This window comes from Barbatula barbatula (genome assembly GCF_947034865.1).
Source record: "Barbatula barbatula genome assembly, chromosome: 16".
NCBI lineage: Eukaryota > Metazoa > Chordata > Actinopteri > Cypriniformes > Nemacheilidae > Barbatula > Barbatula barbatula.
Window position 1 is genome coordinate 2,657,047 of NC_136779.1, and position 24,630 is coordinate 2,681,676.

At 39.3% G+C, this 24,630-nt stretch overlaps 1 protein-coding gene across 2 annotated transcripts; it reads right to left on the reverse strand.

Annotated features, from left to right (window-relative positions):
• On the reverse strand, positions 1-24,017 carry epc1a (enhancer of polycomb homolog 1 a). Of its 2 annotated transcripts, none has more exons than XM_079476520.1 (14): positions 23,603-24,017; positions 11,756-11,915; positions 8,477-8,622; positions 7,959-8,165; positions 6,893-7,041; positions 6,172-6,319; positions 5,936-6,094; positions 5,728-5,817; positions 5,274-5,416; positions 4,840-5,192; positions 3,168-3,268; positions 2,244-2,385; positions 1,835-2,162; positions 1-1,497 (listed from the first exon to the last, which is right to left on the reverse strand). In XM_079476520.1, exons 2-14 carry the CDS (start codon positions 11,853-11,855, stop codon positions 1,431-1,433), a joined length of 2,133 nt encoding a protein of 710 aa, XP_079332646.1. In that variant the 5' UTR covers positions 11,856-11,915; positions 23,603-24,017; the 3' UTR covers positions 1-1,430. The 2 variants fall into 2 exon arrangements, with proteins under 2 accessions (XP_079332646.1, XP_079332645.1); XM_079476519.1 differs by lacking the exon at positions 23,603-24,017 and adding an exon at positions 20,369-20,926.
• Between the last annotated feature and the right edge of the window lie 613 nt (positions 24,018-24,630).

Sequence of the window (24,630 nt, forward strand, 5' to 3'; positions counted from 1 at the left end):
CACATATAATAACCTGGGCTTTATTGTCTGATTTATGTTTGAATTGTCACATTTTTTTTCACTTATTCAATAATATTTCCAAATTTTATTTTTCCTCTCCCTCCAGATCAGACCAAAAAACCCCTGGAGGAGGAATCAGTTCAGCCAGTGGACTGGGCATCGGAGATCCGAGCTCGGGACAAGTGCGTACCGCATTACAGCGGTCTTGATCCAGAGCATCCTCTTCACGGAAGAGACTGAGCAGGACATTCCCAAAGGAAGGCACAACCTTAAACTTGTGGTTTTTCAGGTCTTGAAATAGTCCACTCGGATGCAGGTGGACATTTATTAGCCGTCGCGTGTGTGATTTATCAACAAGCAACCAAAAGATGAAGTCTTTTGTAAACGAAGCACCATAGACGCTTCACCACAAGAACTAAAAATAAACGAACCCTAGAAACTCAAGATGATACAAAAATAACTCTGTTGTACAAAGAAATAAAAATGGGGACGACCTGTTTCCATTTTATGAAAAAAACAGACACAGAATTGATACAAAAAGCAACAAAAAAAATCAAAACAATAGTGCTTAGTTGATAAGGAAGCTACGGAAGCTCCCACATGAAGACTTCATCCCTGGTTTTGTTATTATTTGGGATGATAAAAATGGAAGATTCTTATAACCACGCCCATAAATTTACCTCCCCAGAATCCAAAGAGCGTCAACCCCAACCGCCCCATCCCTCCTAGAAGAGAAGAGCAAAACAAACAAAAACCAAAATAAATGATGCATGACACCATCAACGTTCAACCCGAATAACGAAGTGTGAATCGGCTGAACTGAAAAGAACGAGGGGGAATTTAGTTAGTTATCGCCAGCTATCGAAACACTTATAACATCACAGAAAACAACCGAGACACAGTGTACGAAAAAAAAAAAAAAAACGGGAGAAACATAACCTGTAAACACGGCACAATAAATAGGCAGAACAGAACAGCAGGTTTCCCCACCATGCACATAACCAGTCACACACTCTTTGCCTGCCGACCTCACGGCTTACGCTCGCATTCCCCCTGACCCACCCGTTCCCGTTTACTTTTCTATATTGATTCCCCAAGTGCAAAACATCACAACTCAACAGTTCGTATTCAAGTAGCGTATATACAATGGTGTGGGTGGGGCGTTTTACAAATATGTAGCTTCTGTACATTGAATATTTGCCATATTAATATTTTACATGTCACTTTTCTGAACAGAAACAAAGCATACTTTTTTTTAAAGGGTAAAAGAATAAAAAAGGGGCCATAAGAAAAAAAAATACGAGATTAAATTTGTCGTCAAATCCGTTGCATTGGAAACCCGCTGTCCTTTTGCTTCCCCAATCCCGGTTGGTGCACAGCACCAGAAGACTGGACTGGGCGGAAAGAGAACGTTGCCCAGGCAACGGTCACTACGTCACCTCCATGGCCACTGTGTTCTCTGCTATACTGTTGAGCTTTTCCTGTTCGTGGTTCTCCCTGTGAACAAACGGGACACTATTTTAAGTAAACAATGAATTAAAAAGGATTCATGCAGTTGCATAATATGCAACGTTTCTGTGATGCCAAAAGGTGTGGGCACAGCCAGCAATCATTTGCTGGCAAAGAAAATGTAGACATTCTTAAATGTACAACTAAGTTTAAGTCTAGGCATAAATGGGCACCTAGCATCTAACCCAAGCAAAAAAAAAATATAAATCAACCCACAAATATTAATAAACCTAAATTAATCGTTATTTTAGAGATTTCAGATTTTCTTTGAATTTGTTCACAGAAAATAATTGCGGTTTCAATAGAGAAAGTCCATATTCTTTACCCAGTGTTGATTTTTGGGAGCTGACAGTTGCTGGCGGCAGCGAGCTTCAAGGCAGCGGGTGGCACATTGCTAAGACTTCTGGGAAGGTGACGGGCATTCAGACTGGCGATAGAGGGCGCAGTCACGCTGAGACGCAAGTTGTTGCCAATTAGGACCTGAGAGGTGGAGTTGGCCGTGTTGTTACCGTGGTTGCCTATGTGGACTGTGTGGGCGGGGCTTGCGTTAGAGTTGGCAGAAAGGAAGGGGGGCGGAGCAGCAGCGGAAGTTGGTTGGCTATTGAGGCCAGAAGCTGAGGATGTAGTGGAGATACTGAACCCCTTGTTAACTCCTACAAAGTGAAAACAAAACCCATGAAGAGGACAATCGCATGATGATTGAAACCAATTGAAAAAGCTTGCAAGTGACAAACCTGATGCCTGGATGACCCCGTTGACTCCACCTCCCACGAGGCCATCTTCTTTGACCTTTAGGGTCAACAGCTGGTCACAGGTCATGAGGGCAGAGGCGGCAAACTGGGCGCTGACCGAGTCCAACGTCTTGGAAACCAGAGACTGAAACAGGCCAGGAGTGTTACGCAAACCACCAGACTACAGGAGCACCATTTATCAGCAGAGCATACGCACAAATGGGTGCATAACAGTTTCACGCAAAGTGTGGGATCTCGCAACTTATATGAAGAATTGCGTGTAAATATAAGCACACCTCTGAGCATGCTTATGCAGAAAATGTAGTGGTGGAACAGGTATACTACAAAAAGAAAGTGCCATCGTGTGTTTCCTGTGTCGTTTATTTGCAAATATATAGTTAGTAAATTCATAGTTCAAACTATGAATTGGTGTGAGAAGCTACAAAAGACAGATGGGGAATCATTTGAAATGTAGTTATAGTGTCATGGCTGATCTCACTTTTCTGTTTCTTTTCTGAACATTTTAATGTGTGCAAATAAATCTCGCATATATAATCATGAAATGAACAATTAAAACCAAATTGAGCAAAATATGGTTTGCGCAAAGAATGCATTTTCAAAGATCGCTATGATCTGTTCAGCGAGAGCGCAGAGAACATTCACGTGATTTATAAAGGGAGGTTCCGTCACCGTATATATGGTTTAATGGGTCGTTTACAAATGACCATGAACGAGCATGGCGCTTAACTTGTGGGATTTATCAACAATGACTACTCACTGGTGTGCGTAATACCAGTGTACGAACTGATTGTTTTTTCTTAAATGCATTCAAAATTTCATCCATAGGACAAAATATAGAACTTTCCCACACACTGTTGAAAAATGAGGCCCGAGGCCACAAGTGACATGCACACCTCTCGTACTCACTTGGTTGGAGAGCGTGTCATTGGTCTGGATCTGCTCCAGCTGTTGTTTCTGCATGAGCGCCAGCTGTTCCTGATGCTGTTGGTACTGATCTGCAGAAAACACTAAAACACACACAATCAACATTTAACAAATGCTGGATTAGTGACTTGCATATGCAACAAAGTCAAGAAAATACAAGTTACATGATAATAAGTTGATAAAGGGACGGTTTAGCCGAAAATAATTTTTTTAATCACTTTTCATCCTCATGTCATTTAAAAACTATATTTGACAATTTCTTCTGTAGAACACAAAATATATTTTGAGAAATGTCTCCGTGTTTTGTGTCCATACAATGGAAGTCAATGAAAGCCAATGTTGAAGGTTACCATGCAGCTTTGGAATGATCGTATCTTCTAGTCTTATCAAGGTCTTTCCCCAGATCTGGCACCAGCAACACCCAAGAGACTCAAGCAGGTTTAAAAAGACGGTTTTGAGCGAACTACTCCATTTAAAAATGTCCAGCCACATGGCCTCGGTTACATGAAAAAGGTTTTTTCTCAGATGATGATAAACACATTCTCCTGAATAATAAGCACCGATCAGTGTTGGGTATAACAAATTACTGTAATTTAATTGCTTAAGTAAAAGTAAAGTAAGGGATTACTCTTTTTCTTTTTTCCTTTAATTTAATTCGTTTTTTCTGATGAAGTTATTCAACTAAATACTGTGGGTAACATATGTGTGCTATAGTGGAATTGACATCAAAACTAAAACTCCATGCTTTAAACTATCACTCTCACATTTGTAATACTTAGGTCAGTTAATATAAGCCTGCACAAAGTAGAATTATTATGTATTTGAATGAAATAAGAGCATTTTCATTGAATCACTTAACTAATCAAAGTTGATATAGGATATAGAAAGTAATTAGTAATAAGTAATTAAATACTTTTTGGAGTCCAGTAATCCAACTACACTATTGAATATTTAACTAGGTACTAATAATTTACCCCTTTTCAGAGTAATTTACCCAAAACTGTTTATAAATGTTCCTGCGGGATTCATTGGTGCCAAAGTAAACAGGGTTTAATACACATGACCTGGAGTATCTTGTGTGCATTACATTTTACAAGAGATGTGTCAGTACCCAACATCCATCCCTGTAAGATTTCCAGGTGAAACTGAGCTCACGGCGAACACAACACTGCAATGTTTCCCATTAAAAAAAAAGAGCAGATCATAATAGAAATCAGGCATGCTTGCCATGATGCACAGATATGAAACCGAGAAGAAATCGCCAACACAGTTTGCAAACACTTTCTCCTCTGCATCGTTTGAAAGCATTTTATTTAAACGCTAGCTGTGTGTAATGAGGTTTTAGGAAAAGATGCAGCTGCTTTATTGTTTTCCTTTGAAAACGAGAGTCAATTAATTGCCAATTTAAATACATTAATCTCTTGAGTGAATCTCTGGTCAAGTGGCGGAAGACCTTTAGCTTTAAAAAAAATATATAAAAAGTTGCCATAAATAAATAATTACCATATATGAATTTTGTCTTGATTAAATTGAATTCTAATGGATTTTTTATTTGTCCGTAAAGTAAACACCAGCAAAAAAATCAACATTCTCCACACACTCTTCTGAATTAACCATGAGAAACACTCCCGCTAGCATGCACAAGTTTACTCACCTACAGGTGGTGGTCCCGCAGCTCTTCCCTGCGTATTAGCACCCATCACTCCCCTGACAAACCCCTTAAACTGTTTCCGTGACAGCGCATCCCCTGCGCCCGATTGGCTGGTTAGTGTCCGCGGTTTAAAGTGCCTCCAGCGGCATGTTTTGATGTTTCTAAGGATCTGTCTCATGTCTGAATAAGCAGGAAGCGAGGAGGAAGGTGCGGGCGGAGATGAAGAGGACGCGTGGCTTGAGGTAATAGTCTGGGGAGGGGTTTCCAAACGCACAGAAGCAGCAGGCAAGGTAAATTCCGGATCGAGATTTTGAAATACGCCGTCCAAATCTGAGTAAGCTCTGTCCAGGAGAACTCTAAAAGAACGAGTGTAATCAGATTAGGAAGATGTTGAATTAAAATGTAGGATGATGTGCAATGCAGGAGGCTTTGCTTACCTGCCACCTCGTCCCACCCGTCGCCGTGCCAACCCGACACAGCGGCGGGGAAGAGTGGTGAGGGAGTACCGGAACCGCGGGTCACATGACCCTCCTTCTGTTTCGCTGCACCAGGGCCAGCTGCCACTCTGATCCAAACGGGACTATAGGTGCAACAAAATAAGAACATTAACAGAAAACAAGACAAAGAGGAAGAGGAGAAGGGGCTTGTGTGACGTGCAAAGCTGTGGACCAATCGTAAGAGTGCTCAGTTACATATAAGCACATAGTAAAGATGCAGTCACAAAGCAGCGTTCTTTTGGTGTCTAAAGGAGGGTACTTTGTGTCAAATCCTAGTGAGTTAAAGCTATTGGCTCAATCTAAATCAGGCAGATTTGCAAAACAATACTGGAAAATAAAAAAGTTTGAGAGGAAAGGACAGGATATGAGACATGAGGTCAGTGTTGACACCTACAGCGCGATATACACATCCGGCTTTCCTCCTGAAGGCAAACGCTCCATCAGGCTCGTTTTCTTCCTCTGCCTCTGATGACCCAGAATGCATCTGCACGGGAACAGAAAGTTCAACATTAACAAAGTGCAAAATTCCAACTTAAAAAACTACTTCGAAGTCTGACATTACTGCACCACCAAAGCGTCACAATCCCACAATTCGTGCGTACCTGTGAAAAGGGCTCATCGTCTGAGCTGGGAAAGTCGTACTGGTTGAGGTCTTTAGGGTTAAACAGGGAGGGTCCAGTATGCAAGGGGGCGGAGAGAGGTGGCATTTTGGGCTTCTTCTCGTATTTCCTTTTGGTTCTGACCACTTCTGTTTTTTCAGGCTGAGAGAACAGAAAAAAAGATTTCACCTCTGGATCTAATTTTATCTAGAGATTCTTTCATTGCATTTGAACTCTACCTTGGTCTTGTAGTCTTTAAAGTCCATATGGTCCTGGTTGCGATACTGACTGTTGTTAGAGAAGGGCATAATGGGAATCTTGTAAACAGGTTTTGCCATCGCTAGCGCTTCCGCCATCACCTCCGAGCCAAGGTCTGGCATAGTGTTTCTGAAAAGGCACGATTTGAACATTTTTAACGCCAATTGGCTACATTTCAATATATTTTGGGGTTAAAAACCGCATCAAGCAACGCTTTTTGACAGGTAATAGCTCTGTAATGAGTTGCAAGTGCTAACAGTAAATCACACAGTGCACACACACACACCATATCCGAGTTATTAAGCAAGACAAATCACTAATGGCGCTCTACCCCGATGATGTGCCCTTTACGTACGAAGAAGGTGAAGAATAATTGCTCCTCTAGCCACATAAAACAACCATTAATTAGAATAGGCGACAAAGCCTGAGCCAATTAAAAATACATGACCCGTTCTCATTATGCTTGAACACGCACGGCAGAACGCTTAATATCAGATGCACGTAAATATACTCCAGAGCCGACAAGGTTTTTTTTAAATACAACTTTAAGGATAAATCTAAGAATAAGAGCAAAGACAAAATTAGCGTAGTGCGTGTGAATTAGTGAGACTAAGTGCATGTGAACGTATTTAACACTAGAGAATCTGTGTGTATATGTGTATGTTTGTGAGTGTATACATGCGTGTTTGTGAGAGTGTGTACCTCTTCTCCACAATCTCCAGCGTGAGGTGCAGCAGCTCTCTCTTACTCTTCTCTCGTTTCTTGATCATCTCCAGGATGGTAACGGCACGACTCAGGTCCCTTCTAAGTTTGAGCATCTTTTCATACGATGCCTCGTCATTCTTACGGTTCTGTGAAACCAAGAACAATACCGGTTTAAAGAAAAAAATTAGAGCCTGGCTTAACAGACAAGGCTTTGCTTAAGCCAGGACTATGTTTTAATTGCAAAAAATTACTTTGAGACAAAACAAGGGCACTGGTTTATCTCACGAGACGAGACTGGGTTCACGAGAACAAGATTTTTAGAAATAGCTTAAAATACACTGGTGTATTTTATACCACAATGTTGGACTTCAAACGTAAATTAGATACCAAAAGCAAGTGCTATTTTGATAGCGGTTGAAGAAAACAGTGGCCATTGATCCTTCATTTTTTCAAAAAGCAAAAATAATTTGCTTATCAAGTGTGAAAGATAAACAGAAAATCTTTGCGTTGTGTGACAAAGCAGATCATCTCAACATGACTGCAGGGGTGTATAATAATCACCATCTGATGTTATGCGAGTCTCATTTTCTCAGCTCAATGATCCTTAAACTCAAACTCATAACCCCCGACTATTTAGCAGACAAAGTAAAGATTAAACAGTGGGAGACAATCTGATAACTGCTTAAGGCAAGATTTTCACATCATTCCGAGTATGATTTCAGAACGAATAGGCTTTAGCTCGGTCAACTGAGGTGATCTGCAAATCTATTGAACGTTTTCTATTGTTACACTTGTCAATTCTGCCACGAAATTACTCAAACATCTGTCGAAAGACTCCAAACGCTCATTACTTTCATCCAGCTAAGTTTCTGCTGCATAACCCTTGACTAACACTTAAAAAAGGACCTCAGGGAAAACCACAGAGTTTGTCAATAGAGCAGAGCCTTTTAAGGGCTGGATGGATCGACCCCGAGCAGCTGCCATGTTGGGCTGCTTCAATTTGCACAGCGGGACCTGCTTTAAAGAATAAAACGTCAATACGGCCGCTGGGTCAAGCGCTCACCTTTCTTGTCTGCATCTTCTCGGTCCGCCGCCTGAAGGCCACGTACGGGTCATTGGTGCTTGATCCGTCACGCTTCTCCTGTTTGATGGTCGGAATGAGGGATCCGCTTTTACGGAGTTTCCTCTTCCGGCTCCAGTACTCGAACACATCCCTGATCAGATCGTCATCCTCTTTTAGTAACAGCTTCGCTTCCTGTAGAGTCACCAGCTGTAGCAAAGAACAGAAAAGAAAATTGCTTTGTTAATTTATGCATCCAACTTATTTAATATTGATATTTTTTTTATCCGACAACCTAACACGTTGTAACTTATAATGAATATTTATGACAAGTGACTTTTTTCCTTAAACCTAAACAAGCAAGCATAGAATAAAAAAGGCATAACTAATTGAGACAGAAAGATAAATAACTCTCTGTGAGGTTTAAAATTGTATGTCAAGAGGTTCTCCTTCAGCCCACGCCAGGTAAAATCCCTGAGGTTGCTAGTTCACACTAAAATTGGCAAATGTTTTTTAATAACCTGCTGTCCGCTGCCTTTCTCCAATCTGTCAATCATCTCCTCGAACTGCAGCGCTCCCACCTCCAGCTTCTTCTTTAGCTTATTCACAAAAACCTCATCCTCGGAGTCCAGATCATAGTCAGGCTGTTCTGCGTCCAGACTGAAAGCTGAAGAGAAAGAGACACATTAAATCTCACAAACAAGTTCAAATTTCCTTTTTTCAAAGTTTGTGATTGCCATTTTTCTATAGATATTCGTTTGAGACAAAGGCCAGACAAAATAACAAGCCTCAATTCTGATACACAACTTCTGGGAGTTAGGTTAATAGCTTTCTATTAAAAAAGTTGAACAACACATTTTCTGTTGAGTCAAACGATGTCACAGGTTTTGACAGTCTAAGGTTCATAGCATTAAAGTCACCATGAAACCGAAGTTGCGATAAATTCATATATGCAGTGTTTATTAAATAAAACTAGGTGAATTTTAAAACCCAGTTCAGCCAAAAATACAAATTGTGTCATGATTTACTCACTCACTAGTTGTTCCAAACCTGTATACATTTCTTTGTTTGGTTAAACACAGAGAAAGATATTAGGACAAATGTTTGTAACCAAACAGTTCTTGGCCACCATTGACTACTTAAGTCTCAATGTCTGTTAAAAATATCTTTGTGTTCAACGGAACAATGTAGGACAGCAAACAGTTCTGGGGCACTTTTGACTACCCTTGTCCGTTTTCCTACTATGGTAGTCCAAGAACTGTTTGGTTACAAGCATTCGTATAAATATCTTTCTCTGTCTTTAACCAAACAAATAAATGTATACAGGTTTGGAACAACTAGGAGTAATTCATGACGACAATTTTTTGGTGAATCATCCTTTTAAATGTTTGAAAGAAAAATCAAGACAATATTAGAATACATTGTATCTCAATACTTTGTACATTTCAACTTTGACATCGCAGTATTTAAAGAGACAGGTTACACCAAAAGAAATGTCTTTCATCATTTACTCACCTTCTTGTCATTTCAAACCTATATGACCCTCTTTCTTCTGCAGAACACAACATATTTTAAAGAGATTTGGTAACCGAACACTTCATCACATATGAACAGAAAACCAATGCAAGTAAACGTGTTCCAGTTGTTAAACTTTCTTCCTTTGTGTTCTGCGGATGAAAGTCAAACAGGTCTGAAATAAATTTGGACAAGCAAGCAGAATTATAGACCAATCATATTTAACTGTGCATGAGGCACAATGTGTACGGCTTACAAAGTAGTGACGTTTTATTGCCTTCACCTGGTTAGAGGACAATCAACATCAAAGCTCAGATGTATCTTTGCAAAGTTGCCTGTGAAATATTTAGGCTAGACATTCTTCAACAACCTTCAGCTCGACCTTCACTGGAGTCTGCAGTGTCATTATTTGATCTGGCTGGCACTTTGTTGTCTATTATTGTGCTCGTGTCGATTTCAGGTTTCCTTGCTCCACCGTACATAAAACTTAAATCTTGGCCAAAATAAACTGCAATGTAGAGCAGACGTGAAATCTCAAGAGATCTAGGAAACCCTTTTAAACACGGTACTTATTTCCTTTCTTCAAAATCCCATAATTCCCACCGCCTTAAATCCCCTCTCTCCCTCATTCTCAGCTGTCTGGTGTGTGAAGGAGCGTGCACAGACTGTCTCTGACAGCAGGACACCTCCAGCTTCCATTACAGACACCCCAGGGGCTGCCAGACTTGCTTTAACTCTCTCCCTCTCACCGAAAACACACACAGCTATAAAATTCCCTGTGATCCAGTTAAATATTGACTACCACACACAGTCAATTTATACATTAAAACACAAGGATGAATAAAAGCCTTCTTAGAATAGGGCTGGGACGATATATTGTGGAATTCTTATGCTCCGTTTCCTCAATGAATTACGGTTAAATGCTGCAACAACCAAAAGCCAGAAGGCGCTCTCGCGCAGAAACTCCAAATATGGGACACAGAAGAAGAACGATATACACACATATGAGAAACACTTTCATTATTCTGTTAAATATTTGTGCACAAATTTGGCCGATTATTAAATTTAACTTAAGTAGATCGTTAAAATAAACATTTGCTTTTTCAAAATTCTTTGGCTCTTTCTTTCGCCTTGATTTTCATCACACGTCCAACTCGTTTATTTAACAAGTTGACCATGTTAAGCATGAGAAGCCAGCATGTTCAAAAGTGTTAAGATGTCAGAATGCATGACATAGCATGTTACCTCCACTTTTAAAATCTTCAAAACTTGTCATGTGATTTCCGGTAAGGGAACATAGGGAGCATCTATGCTCCCTAGTTTTTGCAGTGCACTGTGGGAATTTTTAGGGAATGAACATTTCTGTCGGTAGTATCACAGTGATAAAATGCATTGCAAAAACATATGCCAATATCAGTGTTATAGTGTCGATAACAAGATAAAGAACTTGTCATATATTAACCAATAATAAGAAATAAATAGAAAGTAAAGCTTATTGATAATTTGTCAGGTGTTCAATTGAATATGATGATATTTTACTCCATACTAGATTTAAGTAAGTGAACACATGTAATGGTGATGATTAAGCTAAAGATGCCCACTTTTCAAAAGTGTAAATAACATACAAATGTATTGTGTAACATAATATTCATGGCTTGATATATACATCAGTTCATCATAAATAATTCCCTGTCAGTGTCAGTACAGCAACAGTGCTAATTCATGTTTTTTTCCAGATAGCAAAAGCAGTAGGATCATTCATAGCTTAATAGACATTTAAAAGCAGCACTCTGTGGCAAGATATACGATTGTTGCCGTTCATCTTCAAATCTAAATATTTGTTCCGGCACACTACCGTTATTAACAACATAACTACGACTTCGCGCACGTATGATGCATACGCAGCATGAACGGAGTGTCATTATATCCAGTCAAAGGAAAAGATAAGGCACAGTCTTCACAGTGATTTGACCGCAATAACACTACCAAGCATTTTCACTACTGCAGTGTACCGTATTACCGAACACCAGCACATGCCTACATTCAAAGCGTTCATTTAAACACAACATTTAGCTCTAAGGGGCATTGAGGGACAACTAAACCAGTAGTGGGCGGCAGATGTTATAACCCACTGTCCGCGAACGCTCCCCAAAATTCCATGAAACACCTGCTGCACATTAACACAACAAAGAGTGAAACTCTCCAATACCTGTCCCCAACTGCAATCTATCCCATGTAAAACACTCATTTAAGCGGCGAGTCCTCATTAGCGTCCGTGTACTCACGCTGTATGTGAATGAGCTGCTTTGGCATCTTGAAGTCTCCAGGGTAGAGCGAGTCGTAGTAGGCGATGTTGCTCTCCGCCTCTGGGACGGGAATCACCATGCTCTCCCTCTTCTCTCCGTACACCTGCTGGGCGGAGATCGCCCTCTGGAGATGGTGTTCCTATGGTAACCATACAGAGAAAGATGCTTGAGTAAACGCTCCCCCATTCACAAACCGCAGATAAACATTATCTTCAACCGTTGATTCGAGACTGACACACTTTATCAGGGCTGCATTCTGGATAGAACGAGAATCCCAATTCTTTTGTTTCAAATTGAGAACGTCATTCAGAATCGTAAAAGAGTTGCAAGGTAAAATATACAGAAAAAAATTCATAAGGTGACACTTGCGATTAAAGGTCTTTTGAAGGATTTATCAATTTGCAGCCATCTTCTGACATATACAGACTGCTTGAAAGGATCTTTAAAGAAAGACACAACTGATAAACAAGTCTTCTCACCTATAAACAGTTTAAAATATCCTGAACACGTATATATAAATAAATAATGGGCAACTTGATGAAAAGCTCTTATAGCGCTGCTTCGCTATTAGCGTTAATACAGTGAAAAGCTCCACACACCCTCATGACGTGTTTGAACCGCAATGACAGATAAAGGCGCGCACTTGGATTTGTCAATCGTGAGTTTTGTTTCAGACCGGTCTAGTTTGGATGTGAAGCGTAATCAGAACAATGTAACACAATCCTGAAAGACAATCATAAAACTTTATTTACTTTATGTTGGTGTGAGATTAATTTGGGTAGACTAAAGGGATTGTAAACACGTTTGAGTTGGTAACACTCTGCTTTGATCTCAGTACCGCTGTGAAATAATGAGAGTGTGCGGTTGAAAAGACTAGTTGAGACTTCGTTTCATACCTAATGATGATAATGCTTCTGCGGCAGCACCAACACCGATTGGAGTGTTATGATTTTAGCCGGAGGTGTAAGTTAATAGACGCGCAGCTCTACACTGAACTTATTTACAGCATCCAACGGACATCATTTATTAGTTACAATTTCGTGAGGGGAAAACAATTGTATAGCTATACAGCTTTTGTCAGATCTTCACAATCTATAATCAACATTAGGGATGGGCGATATGTCCCTAAAATCTGATATTTGTTGTGTTAACTATATAACTATAACCCCATACGCCGCTGTTTTTTTGCTACGAGTGATAGTAGCTGCATGTAATGCAGTCTAGAGCCTCAGAAACAAAAACAATCAAAAAGTAAAATGTACTTCAAATCAAACAGGCTCCTAAAATATACCTACAGCATTTTTTTAAATAATAGTGAGATTCGGCTTCGAAATGTTATAGTAAAGAAATAATAAAAGTAACTAAAACGCCGTATACACGTCATACCTAAACTGTATTGTTGGGTGGAAACGATAGCATCACGCTGCCAATCATTCTCTCCTGAACTGTGTGAACCTTCTCTTCCCACAGAAACATATACTGTCTCTGTCTATGACTCGCGCTACAGAAAGAGAACAGAAAAATGCAGATAAAAGAAATCTAATTAAATCCTCCATGCTGTCATTTCAAATAACGTAATACAAACTGGCATTTTGTACTGGTTGTAAACCTTCAGAAGTGCGGTGCGCGTGTGTCCCTATGAAAGTGCACGTGGGTGCATCTGCACACGAGACGCTCCGTTCATGGATCCTGTATATAACAGGCAAGAAATCATATTAAACCGATGCGCACGATTTCTAAACGATTGTTGAACGTTGATTAATTCCTATTGTGGGGAGAATTTGTACCGGTATATTGCAAACGATACAATAAAGGACATTGTGTAATTGTGGGAAAGCATTGGTAAGCAATGAAGATGTTTAAAAGCTTTAACCGGAGCGTAAACTTAAAGCTACACCATCATAGCAATGGCAAGCATCACGTCCACTGCATATTTTCCACAAGCAAGGCAAAAACATTGTTGGGTCGACGTGACTACACTTTCTCAAAGGACACTTTATTTCCACAAGAACTCGGGGTTCTTAAAACCAGAGATATCAAAACCATCCCACCTTAAAAATTTACAAAGAACTCAATCAACCCCTTTACGGTCGACGTCACGCTGCCGTCACGGCATAAGCTGGAGGCAAAACAAAGGGAAAACTGGAGGCCGCCAATAAAAACCAGCAGATTTGTCTACATAAGGAGTTGAAAATATTCTTTTGTTGTGTTGTTTAGTGCCGAAATCGACAGAATACAGTCTCCACTTTGATATGTTAACACAAACCTGCTGCCACTACCAAACAAAAACACAGACAACAGCTGTAGTTAAGTATAAAACGAAGCGGAATGAACAATCGAAAATGTCCACGTTTCACTTCATAACACTTAACGTCTTTTGATGGTGTGGATAATGATTTGGGTATGCGTCTTAAAATATCTCACGTATACCCAAATCAAAAACAAGGTTTTTTTTCACCTACCGTTAAATTTCAAATGCATTGGGTATGCTTGCTCACGTTATCAGTTATACAGCGACCAGTTAACTATCGGCTAGAAACTAAACAAATGAAAATGTTTATCATCTTTTTTTCTTTAGTTGTCACAAGTGCATTCATAGCTAAACCGCCAGTGTTAAAAAAGGTCAATTTAACACTCACAGTGTATATATAAGCTGTAAGAGTTAATTTTATCCTTTTTAACAGTGGCGATTTAGTATAAAGGGAGAGGGAACAGAGAGACGGCTCATGTTTTTCGTCAGGTTTGTGTTCAAGTAAATGCATTTGCTAACTTTTGCCACTGTTAGTACACGCAGGCATCTATAGATGTATACTCTCTCAGTTTAGCTTTACTATACACGCTTCGTTTCTCTGTCTGGTAGGTGTAGATGTCAGGCCATTTAACTGGAGGTAATCCTGTCAGGTCGTCCTTGGATCCATTGAGTGAGCACATTTAAGTCGGCCAGGTTCCTTGCGTTAAAGTTAAATTTTTCAGTGAGTGACAGTACATGTAAAAATTTAATCTGTTTTTCTTCCAGTCATTGTCACAAACCTAGCATTAGTAATGAGGACAGGGGGATTTTTCTGCCTCCACTTCATCTCTGCCCACAAAGACGTATTACAATGTTTACTTACAGTAAAGGCGTCTATATACAATTTGACATCGCTCTCACAGATAAGCAACAAGAACCAAGAAACCAGCTGTACAACGGCCAAAGTGGATGAAGTTGTGCTCACACTTGGCATCAGACAAATAAAATATTCTCCACGCGTAAAAACAATTCATTTGAGATCAAACCAGCTCAGAGGATAAATTCAGTGATGTAATACAATAAATAATGTTGATAAATGGTTTGTTTTGAACACAACTGTTCTTGTTGCTTCAAATAAAATTTAATTGAGCCACAAGGAACGGATGGACCAATTTAACAACATCTTTAGTACTTTTCTGGACCTTCACAACAACTATATCCATGTCTATGAGGAGGTCTGTAAATCTCTCGGATGTCCCTCAATATCTTTATTTGTGTTCCGAAGACGCCAGGAGGTCTTAAAACATGTTGAATGTCATTTGGGTGAGTTAAAAATAACACAATTTTGATTTTGAGGTGAACTTTAAAACAATGAACTTATTCATCTATTAGCATCAAATCTCTCTCTCTCTCTCGGCTGTGAGTTCTCACTGAAGACTCATGCAAGGAGGCAATTAAGGACACAAAAGCCAGACTTCCTTTAGCAGACTCCTCTGAATAACCTTTGGATTGCAAATGCTCATAGTGACCCCGTCACTGACCCCAGAAAATCACAATTACTACCAGATGAGGCGAAGAATATCATACCAGTCATAGCAGGAAAAACCCTTGAGGGAAAGAGAAACCTCAAGGTAAATATATTACATTATGCATGAGTCTGAAAATGTCAACTACGATTTCTAGTGAACAGGCAACCTGACCTGACCTAACCATTAAGATAAAAAGATAAAATACAACAACGGTCAGAGAATGACTAGCTTCACTTTAAATATAAATGTATAGTTTGGTACATATTTGCATATAATACTGACCATAAGAAATGGCCAATTTCTGCAAAACTTACAATAATGGCGCAGCTCTAGTTACAATTGCGAAAAGATCGCGATCTCGATTCAAACACCCACACAGTCTCATTAATAAAGATCAACGATTCTGCTGCGTATATTAAAGCTCAGACTAAAGTCAAAACGCAATTTGTGTTGGTGCTGCGACTGAAACAGAAAGCATTATCATCATTAAGAAACGGCGTTCCTAACAGTCTTTTCAAATACACACTATCGTTATTTCTGTGTCAAATGATCTCAGAAGTACTGGGATTGAAGCAGAGAGTTGCCAACAGGCACGCATGAGACAAGCGAGTTTACAAGCTTTTTTTGTGCGCTTATTTGCACAAATCGAGATGATGTATGTTGTTTTTCATCAAACTGCCCTGCATTCCATGTTTTCAGGTTATTTTAAACCGCTTGTATGTAAATACTGAGTTTATTTTAATCAGTTGTATCATTCTTCTTGAAGAATGATACACTTCTACAAGCAATCTGTAGATGTCAAGCACATTTCTACATTTCTAAAGACCTTTAATTGCAGGTGTCACCTTATGAATTTGTCAATGTGGCTATCGCGATTGTGAAATCGTAAAGGCCAAGATCATGTTTTATGCGCAGCTTGTTCGTAAAGTACAGCTCTATGATATGTGAGAAAACCTGCTTAATCAGCAGCATTTATCAGCCAAATTGCGTCAAAAAAAATATTTTTGATTAATCATGCGGTCCTACTATAAATATTTCATATTTATACAAGTCACTTCAATGCATTAACACTTTTTATAAAGTTTCACTTTTAAATTTGAAGGAAAAAAAAAGTAACCACTATCATTTACATATGGTAATTGTAAACAATTCTGTAATTACTTTTTATTTATCATTCATAATGGTTAAAAGAATTTGATTCTCGATTTATCCAGAATCGTGCAGCTCTAAATGTAAGAATTGTTTGCGTTTATAACATATTGCAAACAAACTAAAACATCCGGCACAATTATCACCCAACACATTTATCATCTTAGTTGGGTTGTATCACCCACTGGTAGAGATGAGAGCTGCTGGGCAACAGCATGTCTAAACTTGTGTGGGAGGAAACGCTTCACAAAAATACATTCCAAGACCTTGGAGAAGGGTCAGAGAACTCGACTGCAATAAATGACCCAATCTAAAGAAATAAATACAAAGTAACGGGTTGTTGTCCTTCAATGAAAGTTCGTCCCTTTGGGGCCAAAGCTGAAAGTTTGATTTATAGACGACATTAAAGATTGCACCATTAACCACTATTTAAATTATCTTTCCACATCAGTAAAAATCCCAGAGCTAAAAAATTGTCTAGAAGCCCCCAAACCGAAAACTGATGCAGTCAAAACAAACTAACGTCACACACCAGATATGTACTATAATGCTTGGCGACCAAGACAAATAAGTAGAAAAGAAGCTACATGAAAAGAGCCAAACATGTTCATGCTTTTTACAGTGGACAGCAATTAGAAAAAGAGCTTTACCAGCTCAAAATATAAAGGATACGGTCTTTTTCACACTCAAAATAAAACCAAGTAAAATGATGGTAAACCTTTTCAAGCAAATTTAGCATATATTCCAATTCAAATGTTTGCACAGAAGAACAACATGATGGTATGGGCTGATAAATCAGAACTGTATTTAGTTACACACCTACAATCTAGAAAAAAAACAAATGATGGTTACATACGAGGACATTACATTATGAAAAACACATCGTAAATGTTTTCCGCGTGTTGAATCCTGTGAACAGTAATGTCTCACTGTCACTGTCCCATATAAAACTGCACGATTATCAACTAAAGATTTCCATGTCTGCATCAATGATATGACATGAACGAGGAAACAATGACGCATTCAAATGCATGAAGCATTAAAACACAGCTGCATTTGTTTAGATTAAACTTGCAGAGCTTCTGCCAACTTGGTTGGTTAAAAAGGGGTTTTAGTAAATGATGGAAAGACTGGTTTGTTATCATTGCTTCAAAAGTAATTCCATGATTACGAACCCCTTACATAGTCTGCCAAATGAATAAATGTAAAATGTAATGCATAGAAATCAAAGTGTGCTTTAATGAAAGTGCAATTACAGAGATATTTTGGGTCACCAAAAGTTCCCATTTAGTTTAGAAAGAGAAAATCTTGAACTACGTTTCACCTCCCAGCATTCACTTTTGATCTTACAAGTCTAAAGATATCAGATCCTGTAAAGTGGTTGCCCTAGCATACAGACGTCAAGCTAAACATTGCAACTTTAACAGTGCATAGGATTTATGAAAGTGTGGTAGAAGAAGTGTTCCATGTTATAACTCAAACGTATGATAAAGTAAACAAGCAAGTGCACTAAAAGGACTGTTAAATGTTGTTTCAGTAACCTCATGTTAAAGACAAATAGTGGAACCACTTAAAAAACAATATAACATGCCCTGCAGCCATCTGGCGAAGTAGTGCCACAAACATCCAACAATACAATACGTATGACAAAACCAAACTATCCGGTTTCCATTTGTTGAACCAATAATCGCTAAGAGGCTAACTTAAAAACAAAGCCAGAGATGATCAAGAAAAACACTATCGACTCTTAAGCAAGGTGATGTCACAGGACTTCATAACTAGTTTACGAGGTGGCTTATTCGTATTAATTCGTCCGTTGCGAATCGTACAAAAATGTACGATAACTAGAAAATAAACAATACTGAAGCTCCACCCTTTACCCTAATGTCACTACCGCAAAGCAAATCGTACCAAAATGTACTAATGATTTCGTACAAATGCAAACGAATTAGCAACTTCGTAAAACAGTTATATTTTTGCCGCAAGATTGTGTTGGTTTATTTGTGAAAGGCAGCACGCAGTCCCATGCGCTAAACTCTAGTAAAACTTACATGCAATTCAGAACCAATTATCTGAACTTAGCATGCACGGGGAATTGAAAGGGGGGACTATGAGGAATGCTGTCCTGTGATGCGTAGGGCCCATTACGGTCTTCACACATCACATACTCCCAGGAGCACAAGGTTAGCATATTTATAAATCAAAATATTGAATAATTGCGGCCGGAGATATTAGGCAGCATACACTGTAAACAGCCCTTCTATAAATACCAAAGTTCAACTTACTGTAACTACCATAACACTAATAAATTAAAAGATCAACAAAGATTTACATCTTTGAAAAATTGTATTCAATAATTTCAAGTCAATTCGTACTGTCCTATTCGTCCTAAAGGCATTATTCGTTTTCTCGTATTGATGACATATACTTACAATATGAAATCAACAGTTTTACTAGAGTAATTGTGGTCATTCTGGTTCAATTTCAGATTGAAAACTGCACATGTAAACAGTACACTGTCCTCAATTGGCCAAAAAACACCCGTCACAGCATGCACAAAGTCTCAAAAATGGCATTGGTAAAAGTTCCTGCAACGCAAATGCATTTTTCGCTTTTGCATGACACACAACATATGATTTCTTGAATTACTGAACAATAACACCTCCATCACCGCAGCCTGAAACGCAAACATCTGCCACTCTGTATGTAAGAGAGTGCAAGAGACACTTGACACACTTCTGTCATTGATGCTGGCGGCCCGTGGTCCCTCAGGAGCACACACAGAGCAGCTGCATCTCACAGAGGCCTTCAGCTCAGTCTCATTCACCAAGACCTCTGAGAATATCCATTACCGTTTCAGCTGCTAGGGAATACAACTCGACTTTCACAAATTATTCTGCATAAAAGCCAAATAACTACATGTTATCGTAAACCAGGCCACACAACAAGAAAATAAAAAACATAACTAATTTTGACAGCTTGCATGATGGGAAATATAATTTATAAATTCCCAGGTAGTAGAGTTTCTTGTAAAGCCATGCGAAGTTATCACTCAAATGTTCAACATCCAAATAATAAAGTGAATACCAAATTTTAATCAATTTAATAATAAAAAGTAATTTTGAAATGCCCTGGTATCCTCAGATTTCTTATGAAGCAATGTGACATGTTTACACATTATATTGGAAATATCTCCACAAATAAAAAAATACAATAAACTTTTAAAATACAACTCTTATAAAGCGAGTCTAAAACAACTCGGACTTCTCAATTATATGCAAACTTAAAGTTTATTACTTGTACAGACTTAAATGCATCCATGTTATTGACAGTGGGGAACACCGGCAGTCATTTCCTCCCTCTGGCGGTCGCTCGGCGCTATCGCAGACGCGCGAGTAAGAAATCCAACAAAATGTCGGTCCCTCCGCGGTCACGTGACTCCTTTTGTTTTTTGCCGCACGACTGGCGTGCGAACAGCTCGACACAACCCGACTTTTACAGCCCAAATAGCCAGAAAACACATCCAACATTACACACCGACCCTTAAATTTGACGCACGCAGCAAAACGGCCCCAAAACACCGTGTGAAACGCTACCCTCTCGGGCGGCCATTTTGTTGCATCCAAACCTGCGCAGACCGACAGAAAACACATTTATATCGCGTGTGCATGGTAAAAACCGTACCGATTCCTCGTCCTTTTCCATGCCGGTGGGCATCTGCGGCACCCCGCGGTTGATGGACGCATACTCGTGCAGGTCGGGCAGATCCTCGCAACGGAAGACGGGCAGCGGTTTGAGCGCGTCCAGCGCCCGCGCCCTGAACGACAGTTTACTCATTTTACTGTATAAATCTATCCGATCCCCTCACAATCACCCATAAAACCGCCACAGATCTCATGGAGGAGGATGGATGGAGGTAAAGGATGAGGAAAAATGTTGGTGAAGTAGAGATCCGGCGAGGAAAAGCGGAGGCGGGTGTGTGTGTTTTTCTCTCTCGCGCGCTTCCTCAGTGCGCCATTCGCAACATGGCGGACATTAAAAACTCTTCAGCGCTCTCGATCACGTCCTTGTTCCCCTCCTCCCTCACACACTCCCGTGCACGCGCGCCGCTGCTTTTCCCGCAAGGCTGTGTGCGCGGGTACGCGCTCGCGGCCACGGCGGTACATGCGCTCACAGATGAATGTACTCTTCGCTCCCACACGCAGACCTGTGCATTATTGCTAGGTTACCACATTAAGTTATAATTGGTTATAATAAATTATGGTATTTGATCAGTGACATTTAAAAAACGGACAAGAAATAAGTACTAAGGGAAAAACGTCTAAATAAATTGCAAAATCGGAGTATTGCTGTCCGGGAAAATGCACAGTAACAATACCACGTATTTGTATTTTATAATTTTCCTCTCAATTGCTGTTTTCTAATTTCCGTACTGCTTATTCTTATGTAGGCTATAATGAAATGATTTGTTGTAGTATGCTTTTTCTGTGAAGCTGCTACGCAACAATGCAAATATGCAAAGTATATAACTGATTTTAATTTAACATCTCATACACTTTATTACTTTTGTGCCCATTATTAAAACTGTAATAGGCTGTCAAACTGTGTTATGAATAAATCCGCTTTAATTTCTTAAGAGATCAATTGTTTCTCCGTTTTCGTTACAACATGGTACAGTCAGAAAGTTAAAATAATACAATCGACGGTATTTTCTTCGTATCTTAAAGATGCAGAATGATTTTGTTGGATGTTAAAATATCATCTAGTTAGAGCACAGCGCTCATTTGGCCTCTTATGTTAGTATACAGCGCCCTCTTCTGGTGAAATCAAGATAAAACACGGTCTTACTATAGTGGCCTACAAGTCTAACGTTTTTCAGCAAAACTGTGAATAACTTTCACTGTACACATTTTTCTTTCAAGAAATGCACTCATGTTTGGCCTTCATCGGTCCTTAAATAGTAAAACAATCTTATGAGAGCAAAACGTTTTCGTCAAATAGTACAAAAACTGTAATTTACCTTTACGGAAAAGCTCATTTGCACAAAACATCACACATTGGATTTAATAAGATTTTAAGTAATTTTAAGCAGCATTCACTATGGAACGACTAGATATTTCAGCGTCGCAGGTATGACTCGCATGTCATAGGTTGATCTCATGGTGTAATGTCAGTCAGACAATCAGAAATAAGTATCATGTCTATTTGTACAATAATATTCTGAAAACAAGTTAAAGCAGGTATTGCCCTATCTACAGATTTTCACCATCTCACTGTAAAAACATGTTTTTTTTTGCTGCTTTTAAGTACAAAAAAATGTGTGTAAATTAACAACTATTTATCACCCACCCTGTTATAAATAAAAAGCTGCTTTGCATATATAGTAACAGGATCACAAAACCAGACAAACGAAGAGGCTGAAATGAAGACAAATGAACAAACACGATAATGCATTGACTCAGACTTCAGAAGAAGAATAAAAGAATTCAATTAATGCCGTTTTTGGCCTGGCCAGGAAGAGTAAGAGATCTGAAAGTATATTTACAGCAGATTAGACAGAGCATAGCGTATTTAAGCTTCATTTTAACTCATTTAAGTTAAAAGTGGTACCGAGTTGATGTCACCATGACCCGGATCAAGATATACCTCTATTAGGGAAAAGTCCCTGCTACTGCATTGTTTAGTTCTTTTTTAAAGTATAAAACCTTCTGCTACAGGTCAGATAGCTATAACTGCAAATAATAGCCTATGTGAAATAATTATTGATGTTAATTATAAATGTGAAAATATCGTTTGAATAAGAAAACCCTGTTTGCACATTCTGACAATATGCATGAGGATTAAACACATGTAACAATCCAGTATACAATGTATCCATGGACGGACAGTGTCAAGCCCCGCCTACCTGATACAGTTACAGTGTCAGCCGAAATGAGATCATGCATCTAGACTAAGAGGTCAACCACATTACACACACTCCAAAGGGGACATGACCATCAAACATGATAACACACTTATGGTTCAGTCACGGCACCAATGTGTCGTCGAGCCCTTTACGCTTTCATACTAAACCTCATAATTATCGGATGACTCGACAGAGAAGGCGGAAAGATCAGATTCATGGCGCCTGAACTATCTAGATTCAGAGTATTTCAGCTTTAATAACCCACGACGGTATTACAAACCGCGATAGATACAAAATATTAATACATATTTCTAAAACAATGTCAGATGAAAATCTGTTATTGTACAACTGTGACAAGGTGCGACGCAATGACGCAAACACTCTTAAAACAAACTAAGGAAGGAAGTGAACGCTCATTCAATCGCGCCTGTAATGAATGTTGATTAAAGAACACACATATATATATATATAAAATATATTAAATACATATATGTCGACTAAACACGACTTTAAATACTGGCAAACCATAAAAAATTCTTTTTGTAAAATAAAACACAAAAAGACCATCAAATATAGATGATAGATGAATACAATGTTATGCTTGAATTCCCTGAAAGAAGTACAAGCTCCATCTGTGTGTTTAAACCCCAGAGGTCCCAAAAGGGGAAAAACTGGCACCAACACAAGAACAACCTTTATTTAAAGTTCACATTTAAAGCAGAATAAAGCTATATTGATACTCAAATAAGATCAACGTTGCGTCATGTGCCGTGTTTAATCTATTATTGAAGCTTCCGTTGTTCGTTTTATAGATTTGTTTGAAAGATCAAGCAGGAAAAAGGCAGAGCGACACAACAGGCCACCGTTACATCTCATTTTGCCCTGCCAGATTACGACCATCTCTTGACCAAACCAGGAACAACATAACACGACATTCGAATCCCATAAACGTCCCAATCCAAATATAAAAAGTTGCCCGTTAAAAGAACCATTCGGGTGGAAAAGTAACTTACCAGTTCAACCACCAGGGCGGATGGTAACAATTCATTTTAAACATGTCAACACCGAATTCACAAAGATTGCCAAATGGTATTGTGGAGTTCGGCGGAAAGCAGACACACACCAGACGCATGTCCAACTCTGAAATCGTCCTTTTTTTGCTGTGAGATCTGGATCTTCACCGGGGCAGAACCGTGGCGGTGGAGTAATCCGACATCGTATACGCGATCATATAATAATCCGTGCGTAAATGTAAACGACGGCGCCATTGCGCGCGGATGCGTTACGCATTCACTTCAATGAAACTAAACTCTGCTCTGCTGGCAAAAAAGTAGCAAGCAGACGTTTGTTTTACGACGAAGTCCAGCTCAATAGAGTCGTAGAAAGATCTGGCTCGTCCCGTAAAGGGTTACTACAGTTTGCGGCGTCATTGGTTGGAGAGAGAAAGCGATCACCTGTGGAGAGCCGCGGGGTTGGTCGAGCTCGGAGAGAAGGCCGGCAAAGAGGTGTGCCCTACATAGGCAAAGTTTAAACACAGACAGGCAGGCAGACAGACATACAGACAGACACATGGCATACTTCCCACAGATAATCCTCTACTATATGAATATGAAATCGGATGGGAATATTGTAAATGTAAAATAATGATAAAAACGTTGACCAAGAAACATGTTTTGTGTTGTATAATGTATAAAGAGATAGGAAGAGATCTGTAATATACAGTATATGTTCATTGAGACTCCACTACAGTAGCCTATAAAGATGTAGCTGTGTCTGATTCTCATGCATACAGTAAGAGCTTGTTTCTATGTTATGAAGCAACTCTCCCCGAGAACACTACCTCCCTTCCAAACACCCAGTTTTCTCTCTGTGCATCCATGGGTTAGATCACTGCCTGTCTTTTCATTCTCTCTGTGTCGAAGGAGGTGGTTCCACCGCAACATGATAAAGAAAAACGAATTCTCATATGCTCACCAAGGTCCAATGACAAGCGACACATCCCTCAGAACCTGACCATTGATTTCATTTTATGCCACTGTAT